Genomic DNA, 26,893 nt, shown 5'->3' on the forward strand with positions numbered 1-26,893 from the left:
CTCCTTAAAGCCCCTGGTGGGAGGCAGTGGGACCCGGGGAGTCACCGTTTCAACATGCCGGGCCTCCACTTCAGGACGGAGACGAGGGGCAACTCTTTTTCCCCTCAGAGTCTCGCCAATATTCGGGACATCTCTCCCCGCCGGAGCGATGGATGCAGGGCTGACGGGTGTTGTTAACGCGGAGATGGAATAGACTCTTGGCCGACGAGGGAGTCAGGAGTTACCAGGGGGAGGCGCAATACAGCATCGAGGCCACAGCGAGATCGGGCACGAGGTGATTGAACGGCGCAAGGAGGCCCCTGAGGGGCCGAATGGCCTCCTCCTGCTCCTGAGTGGGAAACCGAACACCACCCCCACCGGCTGAGCTATTGGTCGCCTGTCCCCAATCTCTCCCATGACGCGCCCTGGAGCTAGGAGGAGGGGGCGGGTGCTATACAAATGCGGGTGTTGTTGCGTTAGATCGGCGGGGTTTAGGCGGGAGCACTGCCGGCCGGCGTGGGGGAGTCTTCGTAACTCCCGTCCCGATCCCGGTGTTCGGAAGGCCGGAAAACGTGGCCCCTCGGCCCTGTCAGGCTTTACCGAGGCCCGCTCCCTCACCCCACCTCGCTCCGCATCGGCAACCTCGCCCCCCTCCCCACCAAACCTTCCCCAGGGCCCACCCCCCACCACCCCACACCCCACCACCCCACACCCCCCCGACACGTTCCACCACCTCGCTTTTTCATCCTGGGAGCTTGCTGTGCATTGGCTTCAGACTTTCCCAACATGGCATCGGTGACCAGGCCTCCAAAGGAGGGGAAAAGCTCCTTCGTTGGCGGTGAAACGCTCCGGGACGTCTGGAGTTGGCGAGAGGGGGTGAGAGAGAGAGAGAGGGAGAGAGGGAGACAGAGAGAGAGGGAGAGAGAGAGGGAGAGAGAGAGAGAGGGAGAGAGAGAGGGAGAGAGAGAGAGACAGAGAGAGAGAGAGACGTGGGAGGGAGAGAGAGAGAGGGAGAGAGAAGGAGAGAGGGAGAGAGAGAGAGGGAGAGAGAGGGGGAGAGAGAGAGAGAGACAGAGAGAGAGAGAGAGAGTGGGAGTGACAGGGAGGGAGAGAGAGAGGGAGAGAGGGAGAGAGACAGAGTGAGGGAGAGAGAGGGAGAGAGAGAGAGGGAGAGAGAGAGAGGGAGAGAGTGGGAGTGAGAGGGAGGGAGAGAGAGAGAGAGAGAGAGGGAGAGAGACAGGGAGAGAGAGAGAGAGAGAGAGAGACGAGGGAGGCTTGTCCTTAGTGAGGAACCTTTCTCTGGTTTGCCAGCAGATGGAGCAGTCGGCACACAGATCGGCGAGGATTGAGGGCACAAAAGTATCCCTGTCTCTGAGAGAGGAATTAATCCGAGAGTGCAGCACTCCCTCAGTACTGACCCTCCGACAGTGCAGCACTCCCTCAGTACTGACCCTCCGACAGTGCAGCACTCCCTCAGTACTGACCCTCCGACAGTGCAGCACTCCCTCAGTACTGACCCTCCGACAGTGCAGCACTCCCTCAGTACTGACCCTCCGACAGTGCAGCACTCCCTCAGTACTGACCCTCCGACAGTGCAGCACTCCCTCAGTACTGACCCTCCGACAGTGCAGCACTCCCTCAGTACTGACCCTCCGACAGTGCAGCACTCCCTCAGTACTGACCCTCCGACAGTGCAGCACTCCCTCAGTACTGACCCTCCGACAGTGCAGCACTCCCTCAGTACTGACCCTCCGACAGTGCAGCACTCCCTCAGTACTGACCCTCCGACAGTGCGGCACTCCCTCAGTACTGACCCTCCGACAGTGCGGCACTCCCTCAGTACTGACCCTCCGACAGTGCGGCACTCCCTCGGTACTGACCCTCCGACAGTGCGGCACTCCCTCATTACTGACCCTCCGACAGTGCGGCACTCGCTCAGTACTGACCCTCCGACAGTGCGGCACTCCCTCAGTACTGACCCTCGGACAGTGCAGCACTCCTCAGTACTGACCCTCCGACAGTGCGGCACTCCCTCAGTACTGACCCTCGGACAGTGCAGCACTCCCTCAGTACTGACCCTCCGACAGTGCAGCACTCCCTCAGTACTGACCCTCCGACAGTGCAGCACTCCCTCAGTACTGACCCTCCGACAGTGCAGCACTCCCTCAGTACTGACCCTCTGACAGTGCAGCACTCCCTCAGACTGACCCTCCGACAGTGCAGCACTCCCTCAGTACTGACCCTCCGACAGTGCAGCACTCCCTCAGTACTGACCCTCCGACAGTGCAGCACTCCCTCAGTACTGACCCTCCGACAGTGCAGCACTCCCTCAGTACTGACCCTCCGACAGTGCGGCACTCCCTCAGTACTGACCCTCCGACAGTGCGGCACTCCCTCAGTACTGACCCTCCGACAGTGCGGCACTCCCTCAGTACTGACCCTCCGACAGTGCGGCACTCCCTCGGTACTGACCCTCCGACAGTGCGGCACTCCCTCATTACTGACCCTCCGACAGTGCGGCACTCGCTCAGTACTGACCCTCCGACAGTGCGGCACTCCCTCAGTACTGACCCTCGGACAGTGCAGCACTCCTCAGTACTGACCCTCCGACAGTGCGGCACTCCCTCAGTACTGACCCTCGGACAGTGCAGCACTCCCTCAGTACTGACCCTCCGACAGTGCAGCACTCCCTCAGTACTGACCCTCCGACAGTGCAGCACTCCCTCAGTACTGACCCTCCGACAGTGCAGCACTCCCTCAGTACTGACCCTGCGACAGTGCGGCACTCCCTCAGTACTGACCCTCCAACAGTGCAGCACTCCCTCAGTACTGACCCTCTGACAGTGCAGCACTCCCTCAGTACTGACCCTCTGACAGTGCGGCACTCCCTCAGTACTGACCCTCGGACAGTGCAGCACTCCCTCAGTACTGACCCTCGGACAGTGCAGCACTCCCTCAGTACTGACCCTCGGACAGTGCAGCACTCCCTCAGTACTGACCCTCTGACAGTGCAGCACTCCCTCAGTACTGACCCTCCGACAGTGCGGCGCTCCCTCAGTACTGACCCTCTGACAGTGCAGCACTCCCTCAGTACTGACCCTCGGACAGTGCAGCACTCCCTCAGTACTGACCCTCGGACAGTGCAGCACTCCCTCAGTACTGACCCTCTGACAGTGCAGCACTCCCTCAGTACTGACCCTCTGACAGTGCGGCACTCCCTCAGTACTGACCCTCTGACAGTGCGGCACTCCCTCAGTACTGACCCTCGGACAGTGCAGCACTCCCTCAGTACTGACCCTCGGACAGTGCAGCACTCCCTCAGTACTGACCCTCTGACAGTGCAGCACTCCCTCAGTACTGACCCTCCGACAGTGCGGCGCTCCCTCAGTACTGACCCTCGGACAGTGCAGCAGTCCCTCAGCACTGACCCTCCGACAGTGCAGCAGTCCCTCAGCACTGACCCTCCGACAGTGCAGCGCTCCCTCAGTACTGACCCTCGGACAGTGCAGCGCCCCCTTACTCCTGGTCCTGGGATAGCCGGCGTGGATTCCGGGACTGAAACCTCTGGACTGAGGGTTCGAATCCTTGTCCTCCTGACTCTGAGGGAAGAGCGTTTCCCACGGACGGCAGGGTGACCATCCACTCCTGTACTCCTCTCCACGTCCACTCAAGTCAGTAGCAATGGCGATTCCCAGACCTCTACAGGAAGACATCCCCTACCCTAGGGAGCTTAGCACTCAGATTCAATACACCTGCCAAGTTCCCCACGCCAACCCTCCCCCCAATCTCATCCCAACCACCTCATGGGTGTCCTACCTTTGGTGACAGTGGGTCTTTCTGCACTAGGCTGTAGATCACACTTGGATCATCGTCGCACTTCACCTTCGGTGTTTTGTTCCTTTTCTTCCTGTGGGGGTCAGCGAGAATTGAACGAGCTTAAGAGAGGGAGAAATGTATCAGGCTCCTCTCCCGCCCTCCCTCCCAGCCTTCACCCATCTCTCAAACCTCAAACATTCACTCCCTCCACCACCGACGCACAGTGGCAGCAGTGTGTGGACCATCTACAAGATGCACTGCAGCAACTCACCAAGGCTCCTTCGACAGCGCCGCCCAAACCCACGACCTCTACCATCTAGAAGGACAAGGGCAGCAGACACATGGGGAACACCCACCACCTGGAAGTTCCCCTCCGAGCCCCTCACCATCCCGACTTGGAAATATATCGGCCGTTCCTTCACTGTCGCTGGGTCAAAATCCTGGAACTCCCTCCCTAACAGCACCGTGGGTGTACCTACACCACAGGGACTGCAGCGGCTCAAGAAGGCAGCTCACCACCACCTTCTCAAGGGGCAATGAGGGGCGGGTGATAATTGCTGGGCCCGGCCAGCAACGCCCAAATCCCTGTGCATGAGCACCAGATGCCAGGAACCTATTTGGGGGGAGCTCCGAGAAGGACAGAGCATCTGACAATCAAGTGGATGTGACTTGAGGCTGGTCCCAGTGAACAAAAGCAGTTTGGCAGAATCACAGAACCGTGACCTTCCAGGAGGAGGCCATTCAGCCCATCGTGTCTGCTCCAGTCAAAAAAAAAATAGAAACTAGCCGCCCGTCTAAACCTCGCTTTCCTGCCCCTGGTCCATAGCCTCACAGGTTCCAGCGTTTCAGAAGCAGATCCAAGTACCTTTTAAATGAATTAAGCATTTTAGCCCCCACCACCGATTTAGACAGTGAACTCCAGGCGCTCACCACCCTCTGGGTGAAAAGGTTTTCCCTCATGTCCCCTCTAACCCTTTTACCAATCGCCTTAAATCGATGCCCCCCTGGTCATTGACCCCCTCGGCTAAGGGAAACTAGTCTTCACTGACTACCCTATCTCAGCCCCTTATAATTCTGTCCACCTCAGTTAGGTCACCCCCACCCCCTGCTCAGCCTCCTCTGTTCTGAGGGAAACAACCCCCAGCTTATCCAGTCTCTCCTCATCGCTGCAATTTTCCAGCCCTGGCCGCATTCTTGTAAATCTCCTCTGCTCTCTCTCTCTCTCCAGATCAATGATGTCCTTCCTGTGATTGTGGTGACCGGAACTGTACCCAAAACTCCAGCTGTGGCCCAACCAGCGTTTTATACAGTTCCACCATCACCTCCCTGCTTTTGTATTCAATACCTCACCCAGTGAAGGAAAGCAGCCCACACGCTCTCTTGACCACCTGGTCCACCTGTACCTACCACCTTCAGGGATCCTGTGGACATGCTCCCCAAGGTCTCTCACTTCCCCCCACCCTTTCCCTGTCCTCTTCAGCATTGAGAGGTGACTTACCACCTGACCCTGGGGTTTTTCCGATGTCTGTCTGTTTGCGATTTATTTACCTCTGAGGCTGCCTATTTCTACGGCCGTAGACGGCCATTAAGGGCATGGGAGGAGGCCATTCGGCCCGTCGGATTCATGCCTGCACCCTGTACAGCAACCCATTCAGCCCAGTTCTCTTGCTCTCTCTCTCTCTCTCTCCCTCCCTCAATCTGCCCTGTTTGTTTGACAGACATTGCACATAGACCCCCCCCAGGGTCCTGTTGCTCCTAGGCCCTCTCCCGAGTGGTACCCCTCGAACCCCTCTTGCCCTGACATACCGAGCTGCTGCTCCTTGCTGCTGCTCTGTGGGTTGTTGGTATGTGTAGTTGACGGAGGCGTATTCCACGTTATCTCTATAGGGTGAAGCCATCGGATTCTCCATGCTCTCTGTCATCACCACATTTTCATAGACCATCGGCTCCCTGGACTAGAGAAGCACAAGGCAGCAACCTGAAAGCACGTTTCACTCATCGCTTCTCAACCACCTGCATTCAGGTAGCGCCTTATCAGGTAGCAAAACATCCCCAAGCTGCTTAAACAGGAGCAGAATCTGACACCAGATATCAGTCCTGGATCTGTGGATTTAGCTGTCTGTTTCTGTCCCTCTCCCCCTCTCTCCCTCCCTTCCTCTCCCCCTCTCCCTCTCTCCCTCCCTTCCTCTCCCCCTCTCCCTCTCTCCCTCCCTTCCTCTCCCCCTCCCCCTCTCCCTCTCTCCATCCCCCCTCCCCCTCTCCCTCTCTCCATCCCCCCTCCTCTGCCTCTCCCCCTCCCTCTTTCCCTTCCCTCTCTCCATCTCTCCCTCCCCATCCACCTCTCTCCCTCCCTCCCTCCCTTACCCTCTCCTTCTCCCTCTTCCTCCCTTCCTCCCTCTCTCCCTCTCCCTCCCTCTTTCCCTTCCCTCTCTCTCCATCTCTCTCTTCCCATCCACATCTCTCCCTCCTCCTCTCCCTCCCTCCCTCTCCGTCCCCCTCCCTCTCCCCTTCCCTCTTTCCCTTCCCTCTCTCTCCATCCCATCCAACTCTCTCCCTCCCTCTCTCCCTTCCCCTCACCCACTCCCTTCCCCTCTCCCTCTCCCTTTCCCTCTCCCTCTCCCTCCCACCTTCTCTCCCTCTCCCTCGCTCTACCCCTCCCTCTTTCCCTTCCCTCTCTCTCCACTTCTCCCTCCCCATCCACCTCTCTCCCTCCCTCTCTCCCTTCCCCATCTCCCTCTCCCTCTCCCTTTCCCTCTCCCTCTCCCTTCCCCTCTTCCTCTCCCTCCCTCCCTCCCTCTCTCCCTCCCTCCCTCCCTCTCGCCATCTCCCTTCCCCTCCCTCTTTCCCTTCCCTCTCTCTCTCTCCACCTCTCCCTCCCCATCCACCTCTCTCCCTCCCTTTCTCCCTCCCCCATCTCCCTCTCCCCCTCCACCTCTCCCTCTCCCTCTCCCCCTCCCCTCCCGTCCCCTTGAGGTCGGTGGGGTGTTTGGGGAAGAAGGGATAGGGTGGGTAAGTGAAGTCGAGGGAGAAGACCAGCCAGCGAGTTTGAGGGGAAGAATGGCCTCAGCCTGTCTGTTGGGTTTATGTCGAGCCTTGCTGGTACTGACCTTGCTGCGTTTTGTGACCACACTGTAGACGGTGTTAGTGACATCGATGTGCTGCTGACTGAGAGAATCTCCATTGCCTTTCCTCCTGTTGGAGGAGAGGGGGAGGTAAAAACAAACAACTGAGGAAATCTTGGTGAAGAGTTTGAGATCTACAAACTCAGCTGTCTTCACTGAGATCAGTGCGGGGTTGTCTATCATAAAAATGGTGCCATCTAGAAGGACAAGGGCAGCAGACACATGGGGAACACCCACCACCTGGAAGTTCCCCTCCGAGCCCCTCACCATCCCGACTTGGAAATATATCGGCCGTTCCTTCACTGTCGCTGGGTCAAAATCCTGGAACTCCCTCCCTAACAGCGCTGTGGGTGTACCTACACCACACGGGGACTGCAGCGGCTCAAGAAGGCAGCTCACCCACCACCTTCTCAAGGGGCAATTAGGGACGGGGCAATCAATACTGGGCCCGGCCAGCGACGCCCACATCCCCATGAAGATATTAGACTGAAATGCGGGAATTCATGCTTGCGGGATCAGTGGAACTTTCCAGAATTAAAAGGATATTTCAGTTTGGAGATGAGGTGGGGAAGGGGACATTGCAATGGGTTAGAATGTCCCTGACACCTTGAATGCTCATGATCAAGTCCCACAGACTTTACAGCACAGGAAGTGGCCATTTGGCCCATCTGCTCCGTGCTGTGTTTTTTCTGCTCCACACCAGTCTTCTCCCACCCCCCCCTCTCCATCTCACCTCATCCCCATATCCTTCTATTCCTTTCTCTCCCTCATGTGTTTATCCAGCTTCCCCCTTAAATACATCGACACTATTCACCTCGACCACTCCCTGTGGGAGCGAGTTCCACATTCCCAGCCGTCTGTTCAACCTTTGCCAATAGCTATAAACTCTCATTTCTGCTATCATCCTTGTAAACATTCCTTGCACCTTATCCAATGCCTTAATATCCTCCTTATATGGAGACCAGAACTGTGCACAGTGCTCCCAGTGTGGTCTAACCAAGGGATATGGAGACCGGAACTGAGCACAGAACTCCCAGTGTGGTCTAACCAAGGGATATGGAGACCGGAACTGTGCACAGTGCTCCCAGTGTGGTCTAACCGAGGGATACGGAGACCAGAACTGTGCACAGAGCTCCCAGTGTGGTCTAACCAAGGGATATGGAGACTGGAACTGTGCACAGTGCTCCCAGTGTGGTCTAACCAAGGGACATGGAGACCGGAACTGAGCACAGAACTCCCAGTGTGGTCTAACCGAGGGATACGGAGACCAGAACTGTGCACAGAGCTCCCAGTGTGGTCTAACTAAGGGATATGGAGACCGGAACTGTGCACAATGCTCCCAGTGTGGTCTAACCAAGGGATATGGAGACCGGGACTGTGCACAGTGCTCCCAGTGTGGTTTAACCAAGGGATACGGAGACCGGAACTGTGCACAGTGCTCCAAGTGTGGTCTAACCAAGGGATACGGAGACCGGAACTGTGCACAGTGCTCCAAGTGTGGTCTAACCAAGGGATACGGAGACCGGAACTGTGCACAGTGCTCCCAGTGTGGTCTAACCAAGGGTTACGGAGACCGGAAATGTGCACAGTGCTGCCAGTGTGGTCTAACCAAGGGATACGGAGACCGGAACTGTGCACAGTGCTGCCAGTGTGGTCTAACCAAGGGATACGGAGACCGGAACTGTGCACAGTGCTCCCAGTGTGGTCTAACCAAGGGATACGGAGACCGGAACTGTGCACAGTGCTCCCAGTGTGGTCTAACCAAGGGATACGGAGACCGGAACTGTGCACAGTGCTCCCAGTGTGGTCTAACCGAGGGATACGGAGACCGGAACTGTGCACAGTGCTCCGGGTGTGGTCCACAGAAGCTTAAATACAGGTTTTGCCTCAATTCCTTTCGTCATATTTGAGAAACTCGACAAAGAACATGCTTACCGTCTGCAAAATAGGATCGCAGAAACCACAATAAATAAGATGAGCAACAGCATGCTGAGAATAATGATTACCACTTTGATGTGACTTTCTAGAATAAAGAAAATGAATTACAAGATTATAGAGACATGAATTAAAATCCTGTGCCCCTTGTCTCCTGACCTCATTACAGCCTTGGTTCAAACATGGACTAAAGAGCTGAACTCCTGAGGTGAGGTGAGAGTGACTGTCCTTGACATCAAGGCTGCATTTGACTGAGTGTGGCATCAAGGAGCCCGGGCAAAACTGGAGTCAATGGGAATCAGGGGGAAAACTCTCCACTGGTTGGAGTCATACCTAGCGTAAAGGAAGATGGTTGTGGCTGTTGGAGGTCAGTCACCTCAGCTCCAAGACATCACTGCAGGAGTTCCTCAGGGTAGTGTCCTCGGCCCAACCATCTTCAGCTGCTTCCTCGATGACCTTCCTTCCATCCTAAGGTCGGAAGTGGGGGTGTTCGCTGGTGATCTAAAATTTTTGTTTAATTTATTCTCGAGATGTGGGTGTCACTGGAATGGCTGCTGTTTATTGTCTGCTCTGGAGTGCTGCTCTGTTCTGCATTAGAGTGCTTCAGTCGGAGTTTGGTGAGGGAGGAACCTTTAAGGGTTAATTTCTATCCAAAGTCAAACTTTTTTAGTTGAGCAAATCCTAAAAGTTGCTCTTTGGGTTGGGAGAAGGTGAGTTTTAGCCCAGCTTTAAAACAGGGGTTATATAGGCTCTGTTTGCAGCTGCTGATAGTTAATTCATTAACTGGCTTAAACAGGTTTTCAGAAGTTAGATTCAGGCAGCACCAAAGCAAGCCATCTACAGCTGCTTTTGTCTGCTCTAAAGTGCTGTTATGGGCGATCTTAGAGTGCTTCAGTTGGAGTTTGGTGAGAGAGGGAGTTCGGTAAAGAAGAAAGGAGGTGATCCTTTCATTTTCAGCCTTTCCTCAAGTAAGTGGAGCGGCGGCCTGGGTGAGTAGGACCTGGTAAGTATTCCTTCTGTCCTTATAGTCTCTAAACTGTAGGAAGTGAAAGTAAAGGGAGTTACTTGAGGTTAAGTCATGACAGGGCAGCTCGGGCAAGTGGAATGCTCCTCCTGTGCAACGTGGGAAGTCAGGGGGCACTTCCATTGTCCAGGGCGGCCGTGTGTGCAGGAAATGTCTCCAGCTGCAGTTACTCAAAATTGGTGTTTTGGAGCTGGAGCTGCGCCTGGAGTCAGTGTGTGGATATCCCGCAAGGATGAGGTCTCCGTGGGTAGCATGCACAGTCAGGTGGCCCCACCACAGGTAAAGAGTGCACAGGCAAAAAGGGAATGGGTGGACGATTCGATAGTAAGGGAAACAGATAGATGTTTCTACGGCGATACCAGGGTGGTATGTTGCCCCACTGGTACCAGGTTCAAGAATGTCACCGAGCGGCTGCAAGACATTCTGAAGGGGGAGGGTGAACAGCCAGAGGTTGTGGTCCATATTGGTACCAACCACATCGCTAAAAAAGAGGGATGATGTTCTGAAAGCAGAATATAGGGAGCTAGGGAATAAATTCAAAAGCAGGACCCCAAAGGTAGTAATCTCAGGATTACTCCCAGTGCCACGTGCTAGCGAGATCATCAACCGGAGAATAGATCAGTTGAACGTGTGGCTGGAGAGATGGTGTTGGAGGGAGAGGGGTTTAGATTCCTGAGGCACTGGGATCGATTCTGTGGAAGACGGGACCTGTGCAAGGGTTGCATTGCAGCAGGACCGGGGCCGATATCCTGGCAGGGGGTATTCGCTAGTACTGTGGGGGAGGGCTTAAACTAGAGTGGCAGGGGGATGGGAACCTGAGCTGGGAGACACAGGAGAGGGGAACAAAGATAAGAATGAAAGACAGAAAATTAGAAAGCAAAAGTGGAAGGCAGAGGAAACAAGGCACTAGCAGCAAATAGGGCCATAGTACAAAATAATGTGTAAAAATGTTAAAAAGCCAAGTCTAAGGGCACTGTATCTGAATTCACAGAGCATTCACAATAGGATAGACAAATTAAAAGCACAAATAGATGTAAACAGATACGATATGATTGTGATTACAGAGACATGGCTGCAGGGTGACCGAGGCTGGGGAGTGGATATCCAAGGGTACTCGATATTTAGGATGGACAGGCATAAAGGGAAAGGAAGTTGGGTGGCGCTGTTACTTAAGGATGGAATCAGTTCGATGGTGAGAGAGGATATCGGCTCAGAAAATCTAGATGTAGAATCAGTCTGGGTGGAGCTATGAAGCAACTAAAGGGCAGAAAACATCAGTGGGAGTTGTCTGTAGGCCTCCGAACAGCAGTGATAAGGTAGGGGACAACATTAAACAGGAAATGAGAGGTGCATGTAACAAAGGTCATGGGCGACTTTAATTTACATATAGGCTGGGCAAACCAAATTAGCAGTAATATCGTGACGGATGAATTTCTGGAGCGTGTACGAGATGGTTTTTTTAGACCAGTATGTTGAGAAACCGACTAGGAAACAGGCTATCCTAGATTTGGTGTTGTGCAGCAAGAAGGGGCTAATTATAATCGTGTTTTGTGGGATCCTTTAGGTAACAGTGATCATAACACGATAGCACTCTTCATTAGGATGGAAAGTGAAGTAGTCCAATCCGAAACTAGGGTCCTAAACCTTAACAAAGGGAATTATGAAGATGTGAGGTGTGAGTTGGCTAAGATAGATTGGGGAACTTTGTTAAAAGGCATGATGGTGGATAGGCAATGGCTAATATTTAAGGAATGAATGTATGCATTGCAACAGTTACACATTTCTACCTGGTGCAAAAACACAACAGGAAAAGCGGCCCAACCGTGGCTAACAAAATAAATTAAGGGTAGTATTAGATCCAAAGAGGAGTCATATAAAGTTGCTAGATAAAGTAGCAAGTCTGGGAATTGGGAGCAGTTTAGAATTCAGCAAAGGAGGACCAAGAGATTGACTGAGAGGGGAAAAATAGAGTATGAGAGTAAAATTGCAAGGAACATAAAAGCAGAATGTAAAAGCTTCTATAGGTATGTAAAAATAAAAAGATTATTGAGGACAAATGTAGGTCCCTTACAGTCCGAAACGGGAGAACTTATAGTAGAAAACAAGGAAATGGCAGAGCAATTAAACAACTACTTTAGTCCTGTCTTCATGGAGGAAGACACAAATAACTTCCCAGAAATACTCGGGAATCGAGGGTCTAGTGAGAAGGAGGAATTGAACGGAATTAGTATTACTAAAACAATAGTGCTAGGGAACATAATGGGACTGAAAGCCAATAAATCTCCAGGGCCCGAGAATCTACATCCCATGGTGCTAAAGGAGGTGGCCATTGGAAATAGTCGATGATTTGGTTGTCATCTCCCAAAATTCTGTAGATTTTGGAAGATTTGATTCGGGAAGCAGATTGGAGGGTGGCAAATGTAACCCCACTATTTAAAAAAAAAGGAGGGAGGGAGAAAACAGGGACTTACAGACCAGTTAGCCTAACGTCAGTGGTAGGGAAAATGCTGGAGTCTATTATAAAGGATGTGATAACAGGACAGTTAGAAAATATCGACGGGATTAGACAAAGTCAACATGGATTTATGAAAGGGAAACCATGTTTGACAAACCTACTGGAGTTTTTTGAGGACATAACTAGCAGAATAGATAAAGGGGAGCCAGTGGATGTGGTGTATTTGGATTTTGAGAGAGCTTTTGAGAATGTCCACATTAGAGGTTGGTGTGAAAAATTAAAGCGCACGGGATTGGGGGTAATATATTGGCATGGATTGAGAATTGGTTAGCAGGCAGGAAATAGGGAGTAGGAATAAATGGGTCTTTTTCAGAATGGCAGGCAGTGACTAGTAGGGTACCTCAGGGATCAGTGCTTGGGCCCCAGCTATTATAACTTATATATGTGTATATATATGATTTGGATGAGGGAACCAAATGTAACATTTCAAAGGTTGCTGAAGATACGAAACTTGGTGGGAATGTGAGCGATGAGGAGGATGTTAAGAGGCTTCAGGGTGATTTGGACAGGTTGAGTGAGTGGGCAAATACATGGCAGATGCAGTATAACGTGGACAAGTGTGAAGTTATCCACTTTGGTACGAAAAACAGAATGGCAGAGTACTATTTAAACGGTGACAGATTGGGAAATGTTGATGTACAAAGGGACCTGGGTGTCCCAGTACACCAGTCACTGAAAGCAAGCATGCAGGTGGAGCAAGCAGTTAAGGAGGCAAATGGTATGTTGGCTTTCATTATGAGAGGACTTGAGTACAGGAGCCAGGATGTCTTACTGCAGCTGTACAGGGCCTTGGTGAGACCACACCTGGCTTATTGTGTGCAGTTTTGGTCTCCTTACCTAAGAAAGGATGTACTTGCCATAGAGGAAGAGCAGCGAAGTTTCACCATTCCCGGGATGGCAGGATGGTTGTTATGAGGAGAGATTGGGCTGACTAGGCCCTGTATTCACTAGAGTTTAGAAGAGTGAGAAGGGATCTCATTGAAACATATAAAATTCTGACAGGGATGGGCAGACTGGGTGCAGGGTTGATGTTTCCTCTGGCTGGGGTGAGGGTCTAGAACAAGGGGTCACAGTCTCAGGATACGGGGTAGACCATATAGGGCTGAGATGAGGAGAAACTTCCTCACTCAGAGGGTGGTGAACCTAAGGAATTCTCTACCACATAGGTCAAGTTACTGAATATATTTAAGAAGGGAATAGATAGATTTCTAGACTCTAAAGGTGTCAATGGGTATGGGGAGAGTGCGGGAGTTATGGGGTTGAGATAGAGGATCAGCCATGATCATATTGAAGGAGCAGGCTTGAAGGGCCAAATGGCCTATTCCTGCTCCTATTTTCTATGTTTCTAGGTAATCATAGTCACCCTCAACCCCAAGATTTGGACCCAGCGACAGTGAAGGAATGGCCGATATATTTCCAGGTCAGGATGGTGAGTGACTTGGAGGGGAACTTCCAGGTGGTGGGTGTTCCCCATGTGTCTGCTGCCCTTGTCCTTCTAGATGGTAGTGGTCGTGGGTTTGGAAGGTGCTGTCGAAGGAGCCTTGGTGAGTTGCTGCAGTGCATCTTGTAGATGGTACACACACTGCTGCTACTGTGCGTCGGTGGTGGAGGGAGTGAATGTTTAAGTTGGGAGTTGGGGTGCAGATCAACTGGCTGCTTGGTCCTGGATCTGGAGAGGTTGTTTCCTCTTGTGGGAGGATCTAAGAACTAGGGGGTCACTGTTTCAAAATAAGGGGTCGCTCATTTAAGACAGAGATGAAGAGAATTTGTTCTCTCAGTGGGTGGTGAGTTTTTGGAACTGTCTTCCTCAAAAGGCGGTGGGAGCAGAGTCTTTGAATATTTTCCAGGCAGAGCGATATAGATTCTTGCTAAACAAAGGGGTGAAAGGTTATCGGGGGGGGGGTAGGCGGGAATGTGAGGTTGAGGTTACAATCAGGTCAGCCATGATCTTATTGAATGGCGGAACAGGCTAGAGGGGCCGAGTGGCCTAATCCTGCCTCCAATTTCGGCTGTTGATATGGACGGTGTCGGGCTGCTTGAGTGTTGAGGGGGCCGCACTCATCCAGGCAAGCGGGGAGCGTCCCATCGCACTCCTGCCTTGTGCCTTGTAGATGGCGACGGGCTGTGGGGAGTCAGGGGGTGAGTGACCCGCCCGCAGGACTCCCAGCCTCGGAGCTGTTCTTCGTTTGCCGCTACCGCAGGGGTCCCAGGCTGCTGGGCAAGTGCAGCGGTGCCCACAAGCGCGGGCGGCACTGAAGGGTCAGGGGTGGAGTGGTCAGGGGCTGCAGCTACCATTACGAGGGAGGGCGTACTCACTCTGGACCTCGATCTTGTGTCCCTCGGATGGCTGGAAGCCGACTGCGTTTGTGGCCTCACAGAAGTACAGACCCTCGTTTTTGCGGGTGACTTGCGACAAGGTCAGGTTTCTCTCAGACGCCTGCAGAGTGACGGTTTTATCTCCATACTTCCATGTCCATTTGTACGAGTGGACAGGGGGGTTGCTCTCACTGTTGCACATCAACGTGATGTTGTCCCCTTCCCAAATCACATCTTTATCCGGCGAGGAGGTCAATACCTTGATGTTCCTCGGGGCATCTGAGTGAGAGACCAAAGACACTCAAAGGGAGCCTGCATTGACCTAGCGCCGCACGCTCAGTGAGGCATCGCGACGAGTCTGGGAAAATTTGACCCCGAGCCACATCGGAAGACAGGAGAGACAGGCCACCCAAAAGCTCCGACAACGAGGGCGGTTGTGAAGGAGGGTCTTATAAAGGAGGAGAGAGATTGGGAGAGAGATCGAGAGGGAGATGTTCGGGAGGGAATTCCAGAGCTCAGGGCCCCCCAGGCAGCTGAAGGCACGGCCGCCAATGGCGGAGCGATGGGAATCGGGGGATGGTCAAGAGGCTGGAATTGGAGGAGCGCAGAGATCTCGGAGGGTTGTAGGGGCTGGAGGAGGTTACAGAGATAGGGAGAGGTGTAGGGGCTGGAGGAGGTTACAGAGATAGGGAGGGTTGTAGGGGCTGGAGGAGGTTACAGAGATAGGGAGGGTTGTAGGGGCTGGAGGAGGTTACAGAGATAGGGAGGGTTATAGGGGCTGGAGGTGGTTAAAGAGATAGGGAGGGTTGTAGGGACTGGAGGAGGTGACAGAGATAGGGAGGGTTGTAGGGGTTGGAGTTGGTTACAGAGATAGGGAGGGTTGTCGGGGCTGGAGGAGGTTACCGAGATAGGGAGGGTTGTAGGGACTGGAGGAGGTTACAGAGATAGGGAGGGGTTGTAGGGGCTGGAGGAGTTTACAGAGATAGGGAGGGCTGTAGGGGTTGGAGTTGGTTACAGAGATAGGGAGGGTTGTAGGGACTGGAGGAGATTACAGAGATAGGGAGGGGTTGTAGGGGCTGGAGGAGGTTACAGAGATAGGGAGGGTTGTAGGGGCTGGAGGTGGTTAAAGAGATAGGGAGTGCTGTAGGGGCTGGAGGTGGTTACAGAGATAGGGAGGGTTGTAGTGGCTGGAGGAGGTTACAGAGATAGGGAGGTTTGTAGGGGCTGGAGGAGGTTACAGAGATAGGGAGGTTTGTAGGGGCTGGAGGAGGTTACAGAGATAGGGAGGGTTGTAGGGGCTAGAGGAGGTTACAGAGACAGGGAGGGTTCTAGGGGCTGGAGGAGGTTACAGAGATAGGGAGGGTTGTAGGGGCTGGAGGAGGTTACAGAGATAGGGAGGGTTGTAGGGGCCGGAGTAGGTTATAGAGATAGGGAGGGGTGTAGGGGCTGGAGTAGGTTATAGAGATAGGGAGGGGTGTAGGGGCTGGAGGAGGTTACAGAGATAGGGAGGGTTGTAGGGGCTGGAGGAGGTTATAGAGATAGGCAGGGTTGTAGGGGCTGGAGGAGGTTACAGAGATAGGGAGGGTTGTAGGGGCTGGAGTAGGTTATAGAGATAGGGAGGGTTGTAGGGGCTGGAGTAGGTTATAGAGATAGGGAGGGGTGTAGGAGCTGGAGGAGGTTACAGAGATAGGGAGGGTTGTAGGGGCTGGAGGAGGTTACAGAGATAGGGAGGGGTGTAGGTGCCGGAGTAGGTTACAGAGATAGGGAGGGTTGTAGGGGCTGGAGGAGGTTACAGAGATAGGGAGGGTTTGTAGGGGCTGGAGGTGGTTAAAGAGATAGGGAGGGTTATAGGGGCTGGAGGTGGTTAAAGAGATAGGGAGGGTTGTAGGGACTGGAGGAGGTGACAGAGATAGGGAGGGTTGTAGGGGTTGGAGTTGGTTACAGAGATAGGGAGGGTTGTCGGGGCTGGAGGAGGTTACCGAGATAGGGAGGGTTGTAGGGACTGGAGGAGGTTACAGAGATAGGGAGGGGTTGTAGGGGCTGGAGGTGTTTACAGAGATAGGGAGGGCTGTAGGGGTTGGAGTTGGTTACAGAGATAGGGAGGGTTGTAGGGACTGGAGGAGATTACAGAGATAGGGAGGGGTTGTAGGGGCTGGAGGAGGTTACAGAGATAGGGAGGGTTGTAGGGGCTGGAGGTGGTTAAAGAGATAGGGAGTGCTGTAGGGGCTGGAGGTGGTTACAGAGATAGGGAGGGTTGTAGTGGCTGGAGGAGGTTACAGAGATAGGGAGGTTTGTAGGGGCTGGAGGAGGTTACAGAGATAGGGAGGTTTGTAGGGGCTGGAGGAGGTTACAGAGATAGGGAGGGTTGTAGGGGCTAGAGGAGGTTACAGAGACAGGGAGGGTTCTAGGGGCTGGAGGAGGTTACAGAGATAGGGAGGGTTGTAGGGGCTGGAGGAGGTTACAGAGATAGGGAGGGTTGTAGGGGCCGGAGTAGGTTACAGAGATAGGGAGGGTTGTAGAGGCTGGAGGAGGTTACAGAGATAGGGAGGGGTGTATGGGCCCGAGTAGGTTATAGAGATAGGGAGGGGTGTAGGGGCTGGAGTAGGTTATAGAGATAGGGAGGGGTGTAGGGGCTGGAGGAGGTTACAGAGATAGGGAGGGTTGTAGGGGCTGGAGGAGGTTATAGAGATAGGCAGGGTTGTAGGGGCTGGAGGTGGTTACAGAGATAGGGAGGGTTGTAGGGGCTGGAGTAGGTTATAGAGATAGGGAGGGTTGTAGGGGCTGGAGTAGGTTATAGAGATAGGGAGGGGTGTAGGGGCTGGAGGAGGTTACAGAGATAGGGAGGGTTGTAGGGGCTGGAGGAGGTTACAGAGATAGGGAGGGGTGTAGGTGCCGGAGTAGGTTACAGAGATAGGGATGGTTGTAGGGGCTGGAGGAGGTTACAGAGATAGGGAGGGGTGTAGGGGCTGGAGTAGGTTACAGAGATAGGGAGGGTTGTAGGGGCTGGAGTAGGTTATAGAGATAGGGAGGGGTGTAGGGGCTGGAGGAGGTTACAGAGATAGGGAGGGTTGTAGGGGCTGGAGGAGGTTACAGAGATAGGGAGGGGTGTAGGTGCCGGAGTAGGTTACAGAGATAGGGAGGGGTGTTGGGGCCGGAGTAGGTTACAAAGATAGGGAGGGGTGTAGGGGCTGGAGTAGGTTACAGAGATAGGGAGGGGTGTAGGGGCTGGAGGGAAGTGGGAAATGTGATGGAGATAGCAATAGTTGGTGTTAATGATGGATCGGATAAGGGGGTGGTGGGGGGTGTGCGAGGCCCAGCTCAGAGTTACGTTTCCAGAGATTGCTCTCTGACTGCGATCGAGAAGGACGGATACACTCAGACAAGATCAATCCGTGAAATTCAAGCACTCACATAAGACCTCGATCTGAATGGGCGCGGAGGTGGTACTGCCCATTGAGTTCTGCACCTTACAGGAATATTTTCCAGAGTCTTTCAGACTGACGCGGTCGATCACCAGGATGTTGCTGATACTTTCCTCGATGCTCCTGTCCGTGCTGTCTTTGTACCAGGTGTACTGAGGTTTCGGGTTGCTCCTGGAGTTACACGTCAATGTAACCCGGGCCCCTTCCTTCACCTGCCCTGTCTGCTCACTGCACACAACAGACACATCCTGTGGAACATCTACAAGATGAATTACAGCTCGATTCAGACAGGAGGTAAGGGAAGAACGCGAGGGAACATCATACAATTCTCCAGACAATCTCGTTGCATCTTTAGGCTTCCCCCCTCAAATGCTAAACCCCACCCCTCCCGTTGTGTGACAGACAATCAGGATGAGACACAACGCAAGGCCAAAGCAGGCCATTCGGGCCATCTGCCCCGTGCTGGTGTGTCTGCTCCACACCAGCCTCCTCCCACCCCCCTCCCTCTCCATCTCACCCCAACCCCATATCCTTCTATTCCTTTCTCCCCCTCATGTGTTTATCCAGCTCCCCCCTTAAATACATCGACACTATTCACCTCGACCACTCCCTGTGGGAGCGAGTCCCACATTCTCCCCGCTCTTTGGGTAAAGAAGTTTCTCCTGAATTCCCCATTGGGGTTTATTAGTGACGATCTTATATTGATGGTCCCCCTTAGTTCCGGTCTCACTCCGACAAGTCGAAACATCTTCTCTACGTCTACCCCATCGAAACCTTTTCGTCATTTTAAAGACCTCGATCAGGTCACCCCCTCAGCCTTCTCTTTTCTAGAGAAAAGAGCCCCAGCCGGTTCAATTCTTCCTGACAGTTATAATGTTTCAGCTCTGATATAATTCTTGGAATCTTCATGTACATTCTCTAATTCTTGAATATCATTTTATTACATGGGGATCGGAACTGTGCACAGTGCTCCCAGTGTGGTCTAACCAAGGGATATGGAGACCGGAACTGTGCACAGTGCTCCCAGTGTGGTCTAACCAAGGGATATGGAGACTGGAACTGTGCACAGTGCTCCCAGTGTGGTCTAACCAAGGGATATGGAGACTGGAACTGTGCACAGTGCTCCCAGTGTGGTCTAACCAAGGGATATGGAGACCGGAACTGTGCACAGTGCTCCCAGTGTGGTCTAACCAAGGGATATGGAGACTGGAACTGTGCACAGAGTTCCAAGTGTGGTCTAACCAAGGGATATGGAGACTGGAACTCTGTGCACAGTGCTCCTAGTGTGGTCTAACCAAGGGATATGGAGACTGGAACTGTGCACAGTGCTCCCAATGTGGTCTAACCATGGGGTATGGAGACCGGAACTGTCCAAAGTGCTCCCAGTGTGGTCTAACTAAGGGATATGGAGACCGGAACTGTGCACAGTGCTCCCAGTGTGGTCTAACCAAGGGATATGGAGACTGGAACTGTGCACAGTGCTCCCAGTGTGGTCTAACCAAGGGATATGGAGACTGGAACTGTGCACAGTGCTCCCAGTGTGGTCTAACCCAGGGTATGGAGACTGGAACTGTGCACAGTGCTCCCAGTGTAGTCTAACTAAGGGATACGGAGACCGGAACTGTGCACAGTGCTCACTGTATATATCTATGCATGTACAGATCCGTTAGCAGGCATGTCACACACTGGTTACTTACATTGTACAGCAATGCTTTTGGACTGAGACTCCTGTACCCCAAGGTCATTCTCTGCTTTACAGAAATATTCGCAATGCTCATCGGCACTGATAATTTCAATCCAAATGGTGGTAGATTTTTCGGGGAGCTGTTTGTCGTTCCCACTGCATCGCTTGCTCCAGTGGATGATATTTGCAACAGGGTTGGCATCGCTTTCACATCTTAGAGGAATGGTAACTCCGTGCCGAGCTGTATCTTTAGAAATAATCTCCACGTTCCTTGGCTTGTCTGTGGGGAAGGAAATCATTCAAACGTTACAATGGCATCTCTCAAATATTCTTGCCCACATGCCAAGCGGAGAGGAAATATTGACACGAGACAGAAAACCTGGTACAGGAACAGAAAGATGGCAAGTAGACAACGTCAAGACGTGCACGTGTACAACCCTTTACAAAAAGTGGAACATCCCAGACAGGGTCCGACCCGCAGACACATGAGGAGATGTTAGTGATAGGAGAACAAAAGCGGGGGTAGAGACGGAGAAGGAGAGAGAGATAGAGAAAGGGAGAGAGAGAGAGGCGGAGAGGTTTAGGGAGGGAGTTCCAGAGCTCAGGGACCCCCCCCCCACTACCCACCCACCAGGCAGCTGAAGGCACGGCCGCCAATGGTGGAGCGGTGGGAATCGGGGGATGGTCAAGAGGACGGAATTAGGGGAGTGCAGAGATCTCGGAGGTTTGTAGGGGCTGGAGGAGGTTACAGAGATAGGGAGGGTTGTAGTGGCTGGAGGAGATTACAGAGATAGGGAGGGTTGTAGTGGCTGGAGGAGGTTACAGAGATAGGGAGGGTTGTAGGGTGCTGGAGGAGGTGACAGAGATAGGGAGGGTTGTAGGGGCTGGAGGAGGTTACAGAGATAGGGAGGGTTGTAGGGTGCTGGAGGAGGTGACAGAGATAGGGAGGGTCGTAGGCGCCGGAGGAGGTTACAGAGATAGGGAGGGTTGTAGGGGCTGGAGGAGGTTACAGAGATAGGGAGGGTTGTAGGGGGCTGGAGGAGGATACAGAGATAGGGAGGGTTTTGGAGGCTGGAGGAGGTTACAGAGAGAGGGAGGGGTGTAGGGAGCTGGAGGAGGTTACAGAGACAGGGAGGGTTGTAGGGGCTGCAGGAGGTTACAGAGATAGGGAGGGTTGTAGGGGCTGGAGGAGGTTACAGTGATAGGGAGGGGTGTAGGGGCTGGAGGAGGTTACAGAGATAGGGAGGGTTGTAGGGGCTGGAGGAGGTTACAGAGATAGGGAGGGGTGTAGGGGGCTGGAGGAGGTTACAGAGATAGGGAGGGGTGTAGGGGGCTAGAGGAGGTTACAGAGATAGGGAGGGTTGTAGGGGGCTGGAGGAGGTTACAGAGATAGGGAGGGGTGTAGGGGGCTGGAGGAGGTTACAGAGATAGGGAGGGGAGTAGGGGGCTGGAGGAGGTTACAGAGATAGGGAGGGGAGTAGGGGGCTGGAGGAGGTTACAGAGAGAGGGAGGGGTGTAGGGAGCTGGAGGAGGTTACAGAGACAGGGAGGGTTGTTGGGGGTGCAGGAGGTTACAGAGATAGGGAGGGTTGTAGGGGCTGGAGGAGGTTACAGTGATAGGGAGGGGTGTAGGGGCTGGAGGAGGTTACAGAGATAGGGAGGGTTGTAGGGGCTGGAGGAGGTTACAGAGATAGGGAGGGGTGTAGGGGGCTAGAGGAGGTTACAGAGATAGGGAGGGTTGTAGGGGGCTGGAGGAGGTTACAGAGATAGGGAGGGGTGTAGGGGGCTGGAGGAGGTTACAGAGATAGGGAGGGGAGTAGGGGGCTGGAGGAGGTTACAGAGATAGGGAGGGGAGTAGGGGGCTGGAGGAGGTTACAGAGAGAGGGAGGGGTGTAGGGAGCTGGAGGAGGTTACAGAGACAGGGAGGGTTGTTGGGGGTGCAGGAGGTTACAGAGATAGGGAGGGTTGTAGGGGCTGGAGGAGGTTACAGTGATAGGGAGGGGTGTAGGGGCTGGAGGAGGTTACAGAGATAGGGAGGGTTGTAGGGGCTGGAGGAGGTTACAGAGATAGGGAGGGGTGTAGGGGGCTGGAGGAGGTTACAGAGATAGGGAGGGGTGTAGGGGGCTAGAGGAGGTTACAGAGATAGGGAGGGTTGTAGGGGGCTGGAGGAGGTTACAGAGATAGGGAGGGGTGTAGGGGGCTGGAGGAGGTTACAGAGATAGGGAGGGGAGTAGGGGGCTGGAGGAGGTTACAGAGATATGGAGAGGTGTAGGGGGCTGGAGGAGGTTACAGAGATAGGGAGGGGTGTAGGGGGCTGGAGGAGGTTACAGAGATAGGGAGGGGAGTAGGGGGCTGGAGGAGGTTACAGAGATAGGGAGGGGAGTAGGGGGCTGGAGGAGGTTACAGAGAGAGGGAGGGGTGTAGGGGGCTGGAGGAGGTTACAGAGAGAGGGAGGGGTGTAGGGGGCTGGAGGAGGTTACAGAGAGAGGGAGGGGTGTGGGGCCTGCGGCAGATTTGGAGGGACTTGAACACAAGGATGTGAAGATTCAATTGGAGTTGCAGAAAGAGAGTTTGAGTGAATCTCACACTTTCTAATTTGGATTGAGAGATTTCCCGCTGTAGACACTTACATTGTACATTCAGTTGTTTGGGCTGAGACTTCATTTCACCAATACGATTCTGTGCTGTACAGTAATAGTTGCAGGGCGCATCCTCTACTGAGACTCTCTGTCGACAGTGAGAGCTATCTCCACATAGACCTGATGTAACACCATCACATTCCTTTTCCCAGCTGAATGAAAATGCTATAGGGTAGGCATCGGATTGACAGTTTAAATCCACAGCGTCTCCTTCATTAACGGTCTCCAAAGAATTGACTCTGACATTGATGGGAGAGTCTGTGAAAATAAATCTTGTGTGAAACATTGCACTGGTGTTGGGTGAGGGGTAAATATAGGCCCCAGGACATTTGTCTTCCAAACAGCGGCCGTGGGATCTTTCACGCTCGCCTGAGAGGGCCGACGGGAGGGCCCTTGTGTTAATAATTCACTCTTTCCCCCAACCGCTCTGAAAATTTCCCCCCTCCGAGTGTTTATCCAATTCCCCCCCATTTTGAAAGTCCCTATTGAATCTGCTTCCACCGCCCTTTCAGGCAGCGCCTTCCAGATCACAACAACTCGCTGTGTGTAAAACAAAATCCTCCTCATCTCCGCCTCTGCTTCTCCGACAGTGCAGCACTCCCTCAGTACTGACCCTCCGACAGTGCAGCACTCCCTCAGTACTGGCCCTCTGACAGTGCAGCACTCCCTCAGTACTGACCCTCCGACAGTGCGGCGCTCCCTCAGTACTGGCCCTCTGACAGTGCAGCGCTCCCTCAGTACTGACCCTCCGACAGTGCAGCACTCCCTCAGTACTGCCACTCCGACAGTGCAGCACTCCCTCAGTACTGACCCCCTGACAGTGCAGCACTCCCTCAGTACTGACCCTCCGACAATGCAGCGCTCCCTTAGTACTGACCCTCCAACAGTGCAGCACTCCCTCAGTACTGCCACTCCGACAGTGCAGCACTCCCTCAGTACTGACCCCCTGACAGTACAGCGCTCCCTCAGTACTGACCCTCCGACAGTGCGGCACTCCCTCAGTACTGACCCTCCGTCAGTGCAGCACTCCCTCAGTACTGACCCTCCGACAGTGCAGCACTCCCTCAGCACTGACCCTCCGACAGTGCAGCACTCCCTCAGCACTGACCCTCCGACAGTGCAGCACCCCCTCAGTACTGACCCTCCGACAGTGCGGCACTCCCTCAGCACTGACCCTCCGACAGTGCAGCACTCCCTCAGCACTGACCCTCCGACAGTGCAGCACCCCCTCAGTACTGACCCTCCGACAGTGCGGCACTCCCTCAGTACTGACCCTCCGTCAGTGCAGCACTCCCTCAGTACTGACCCTCCGTCAGTGCAGCACTCCCTCAGTACTGACCCTCCGACAGTGCAGCACTCCCTCAGCACTGACCCTCCGACAGTGCAGCACTCCCTCAGCACTGACCCTCCGACAGTGCAGCACCCCCTCAGTACTGACCCTCCGACAGTGCGGCACTCCCTCAGCACTGACCCTCCGACAGTGCAGCACTCCCTCAGCACTGACCCTCCGACAGTGCAGCACCCCCTCAGTACTGACCCTCCGACAGTGCGGCACTCCCTCAGTACTGACCCTCCGACAGTGCAGCACTCCCTCAGTACTGACCCTCCGACAGTGCAGCACTCCCTCAGTACTGACCCTCCGACAGTGCGGCACTCCCTCAGTACTGACCCTCCGACAGTGCAGCACCCCCTCAGTACTGACCCTCCGACAGTGCGGCACTCCCTCAGTACTGGCACCATGTCGTCCACATTGGAACCTCACTCATGCCTCTGTGAGTGGGTCTCTCGGAAGCTGTTCCATGTTATATCTGCGCTTTTTTGGGGTTTTACTGTCACCATGGCTGCTTGTCTTACTGAACCTGGACAATGCTGTGCGTCTGCCTTGACAGCCCTGAGATGGTTTGTGTAGCCTAACTTCAAGTGAATGTTGAAGGGCTTATTCCAAAGACTCAGGTTAATCACATGATGCTGATGGGACGCAGGCCAATAGGCGGGAAAGCACTCTTGGGGCCTATTGGTCATCCGCGACCTTTGATGTCACCTTGACGTCATTAATGTCGCCTTGCGCTCACTGACATCACCATTAACCCTTTAATCGGCAGAACCCAGGGACATCAGACGTGGTGGAGCAGATCAGAAAGTGACAGAGGCGTGTCTCGGGAAGGCGATGGGGGCTATACTCACGCTCAACATTGATGGTGACTCTGTCTGACCTCTGTTTTCCAATTTCGTTCCCTGCCTCGCAGTAGTATTCACCAGCGTCTTGTTTTGTGATGCTGTCAAGGAGCAGTATCTGATTATCGCCTCTGTAACGTGCGTCCCCCTCCTTGAACCATCTGTAAGTCCTGACTGCAGGGTCACTCTTTGCACTGACGCAGGTCAAATTCACCTTGCTCCTCTCCCTGACGCCAATTGAATCACTGACCTTTTTACCATTCTCATTGTCGAAAATGCTGAAATCTCTGGGAGCGTCTGAAACAGAGTTGAGAGAGCGAACGAGTTATTTTTTGATGACGGGGTGAATTCTATTCAAGTGTTCATTTCACGTTGAGTGTTTGCAGCCCAAGAACAGACCGTTGGGCCCATCTGCTCCGTGCTGGTTTTTCAGCTCCACTCGAGCCTCCTCCCACCCCCCCTCTCCATCTCACCCCATCCCCATACCCTTCTAATTCCTTTCTCCCTCTCATGTGTTTATCCAGCTTCCCGCTTACATACATCAACATGAGGGGCATGGACAGGGTGGATAGGGAGCAGCTGTTCCCCCGTAGTTGAAGGGTCAGTCACGAGGGGACATAAGTTCAAGGTGAGGGGCAGGAGGTTTAGTTGGGGGGGGATGTGAGGAAGAACTTTTTTACCCAGAGGGTGGTGAGGGTCTGGAATGCGCTGCCTGGGAGGGTGGGGGAGGTGGGTTAGCCTCACATCCTTTAAAAAGTACCTGGATGAGCATTTGGCACCTCATAACATTCAAGGCTATGGGGCCAAGTGCTGGTCAATGGGGTTCGGTAGGTAGGTCAGGTGTTTGTTTCTCATGTGTTGGTGCAGACTCGATGGGCCGAAGGGCCTCTTCAGCACTCTGTGATCCAGTGATACTATTCACCTCGACCACTCTCTGTGGGAGTGGGTTCCACATTCTCCCCACTCTCTGGGTAAAGAGGTTTCTCCTGAATTCCCCGATTGGATTGACGAGTGATACCGGGGAGATGGTTAACTCCGCCAGCAAGGTGGGCTAGTATTTGCTTCAGATTCACGCTGACCACATTGGATTTGATTCCCTTCCCAGCTGTGGCGGACCAGAGTATTTTACCTTCTTGGACGGCCTGCAGCACAATGTCCCCGCGCTAAGCCCCGGTTCGGTATCGAATTGCCAAGAATCTCCATGTCCTGTCATCAAACAGCCAAGTGAGAATGACCCAGATCATCTATTTTTAGTGATGTTGGTCAAGGGGTAAATATTGGCCCCAGGGACACCGGGGAGAACTCCCCCCTGCTCTTCTTCCAAATAGTGGCTGTGGGATCTTTCACACCCGCCCCAGAGGGCAGACGGGCCTCGGTTTAATATCTCACCCCATAGAAAATGTTTCCCCCTTTCGAGTGTTTCTCCAATTCCCCCCCCCTTTTGGAAAGTTCCTATTGAATCTGCTTCCACCGCCCTTTCAGGCAGCGCCTTCCAGATCACAACAACTCGCTGTGTGTAAAACAAAATCCTCCTCATCTCCGCCTCTGGTTCTTTTCCCCCGATTCTCTTCAATCTGTGTCCCTCTGGTTACCGACCCTCCTGCCCAGTGGAAACGCTTTCTCCCTCATCGACTCTATCCAAAACACCCCCTCGTGATTTTGAACGCCCCGATTCAATCTCCCCCTTAACCTTCTCCGCTCCGAGGAGAACGATCCCAGCTTCTCCCAGTCCCTCCACGCCTCATCCCCTGGGGACCGTTATTTGGAGACAGAGTCCCCTCAGGGTCGAGCGGGTCACGGAAAGGGCCCGGTCCCCTCGCCGATTCCTGTCCGAACCCCGGCAAACAGAGCTTTCACTCGTGCAATACTTACACTGGCCCCGCAGCTGGACATCATTGGAAACGTCATTCCCAATGTTATTGAAAGCCTTGCAATAATATTCCCCGTAGTCTGTGTAGGAGATTTCATGGAATTCCAGGGTCTGACCAGACCAACTCCAACCCTCATTTCCCATCTTGTGCCAGGTGTAATCGTGGACGGTGGGGTTACTGGCGAGGGCTTTGCATTCTACAGTGACAAAGTCTCCTTCTTTCATTGTGTGAGTGTCGGCCACACCGTTTACGGTCAGTGAGGTATCGATGTTCCGAGGTTTATCTGAAAACGCACAGAGAGGAGAGGGCGAGTTACATCGAACCGACAATACGGGAAGGCCATTCAGCCCGACTCACCCCTGTCATGGGGTTTACACTCCAAACAAGCCCCGGCGC

General features: G+C 53.6%; 1 protein-coding gene across 1 annotated transcript in view; it reads right to left on the reverse strand.

Annotated features, from left to right (window-relative positions):
* The window catches only part of LOC144673743 (B-cell receptor CD22-like), a 48,795-nt gene that overhangs the window by 8,457 nt on the left and 13,445 nt on the right, over positions 1-26,893 (reverse strand). Inside the window, exons 7-16 of the mRNA XM_078535443.1 lie at positions 26,499-26,780; positions 24,636-24,923; positions 22,443-22,709; positions 19,827-20,093; positions 18,119-18,388; positions 14,708-14,986; positions 8,853-8,940; positions 6,903-6,987; positions 5,602-5,750; positions 3,796-3,886 (exon numbers count right to left, since the gene is read on the reverse strand). Of these exons, the coding sequence (XP_078391569.1) occupies positions 3,796-3,886; positions 5,602-5,750; positions 6,903-6,987; positions 8,853-8,940; positions 14,708-14,986; positions 18,119-18,388; positions 19,827-20,093; positions 22,443-22,709; positions 24,636-24,923; positions 26,499-26,780 (2,066 nt within the window). The remainder of the gene's footprint in view (positions 1-3,795; positions 3,887-5,601; positions 5,751-6,902; positions 6,988-8,852; positions 8,941-14,707; positions 14,987-18,118; positions 18,389-19,826; positions 20,094-22,442; positions 22,710-24,635; positions 24,924-26,498; positions 26,781-26,893) is intronic.

Source organism: Cetorhinus maximus, unplaced genomic scaffold (assembly GCF_964194155.1).
Source record: "Cetorhinus maximus unplaced genomic scaffold, sCetMax3.hap1.1 HAP1_SCAFFOLD_457, whole genome shotgun sequence".
Classification (NCBI taxonomy): Eukaryota; Metazoa; Chordata; class Chondrichthyes; order Lamniformes; family Cetorhinidae; genus Cetorhinus; species Cetorhinus maximus.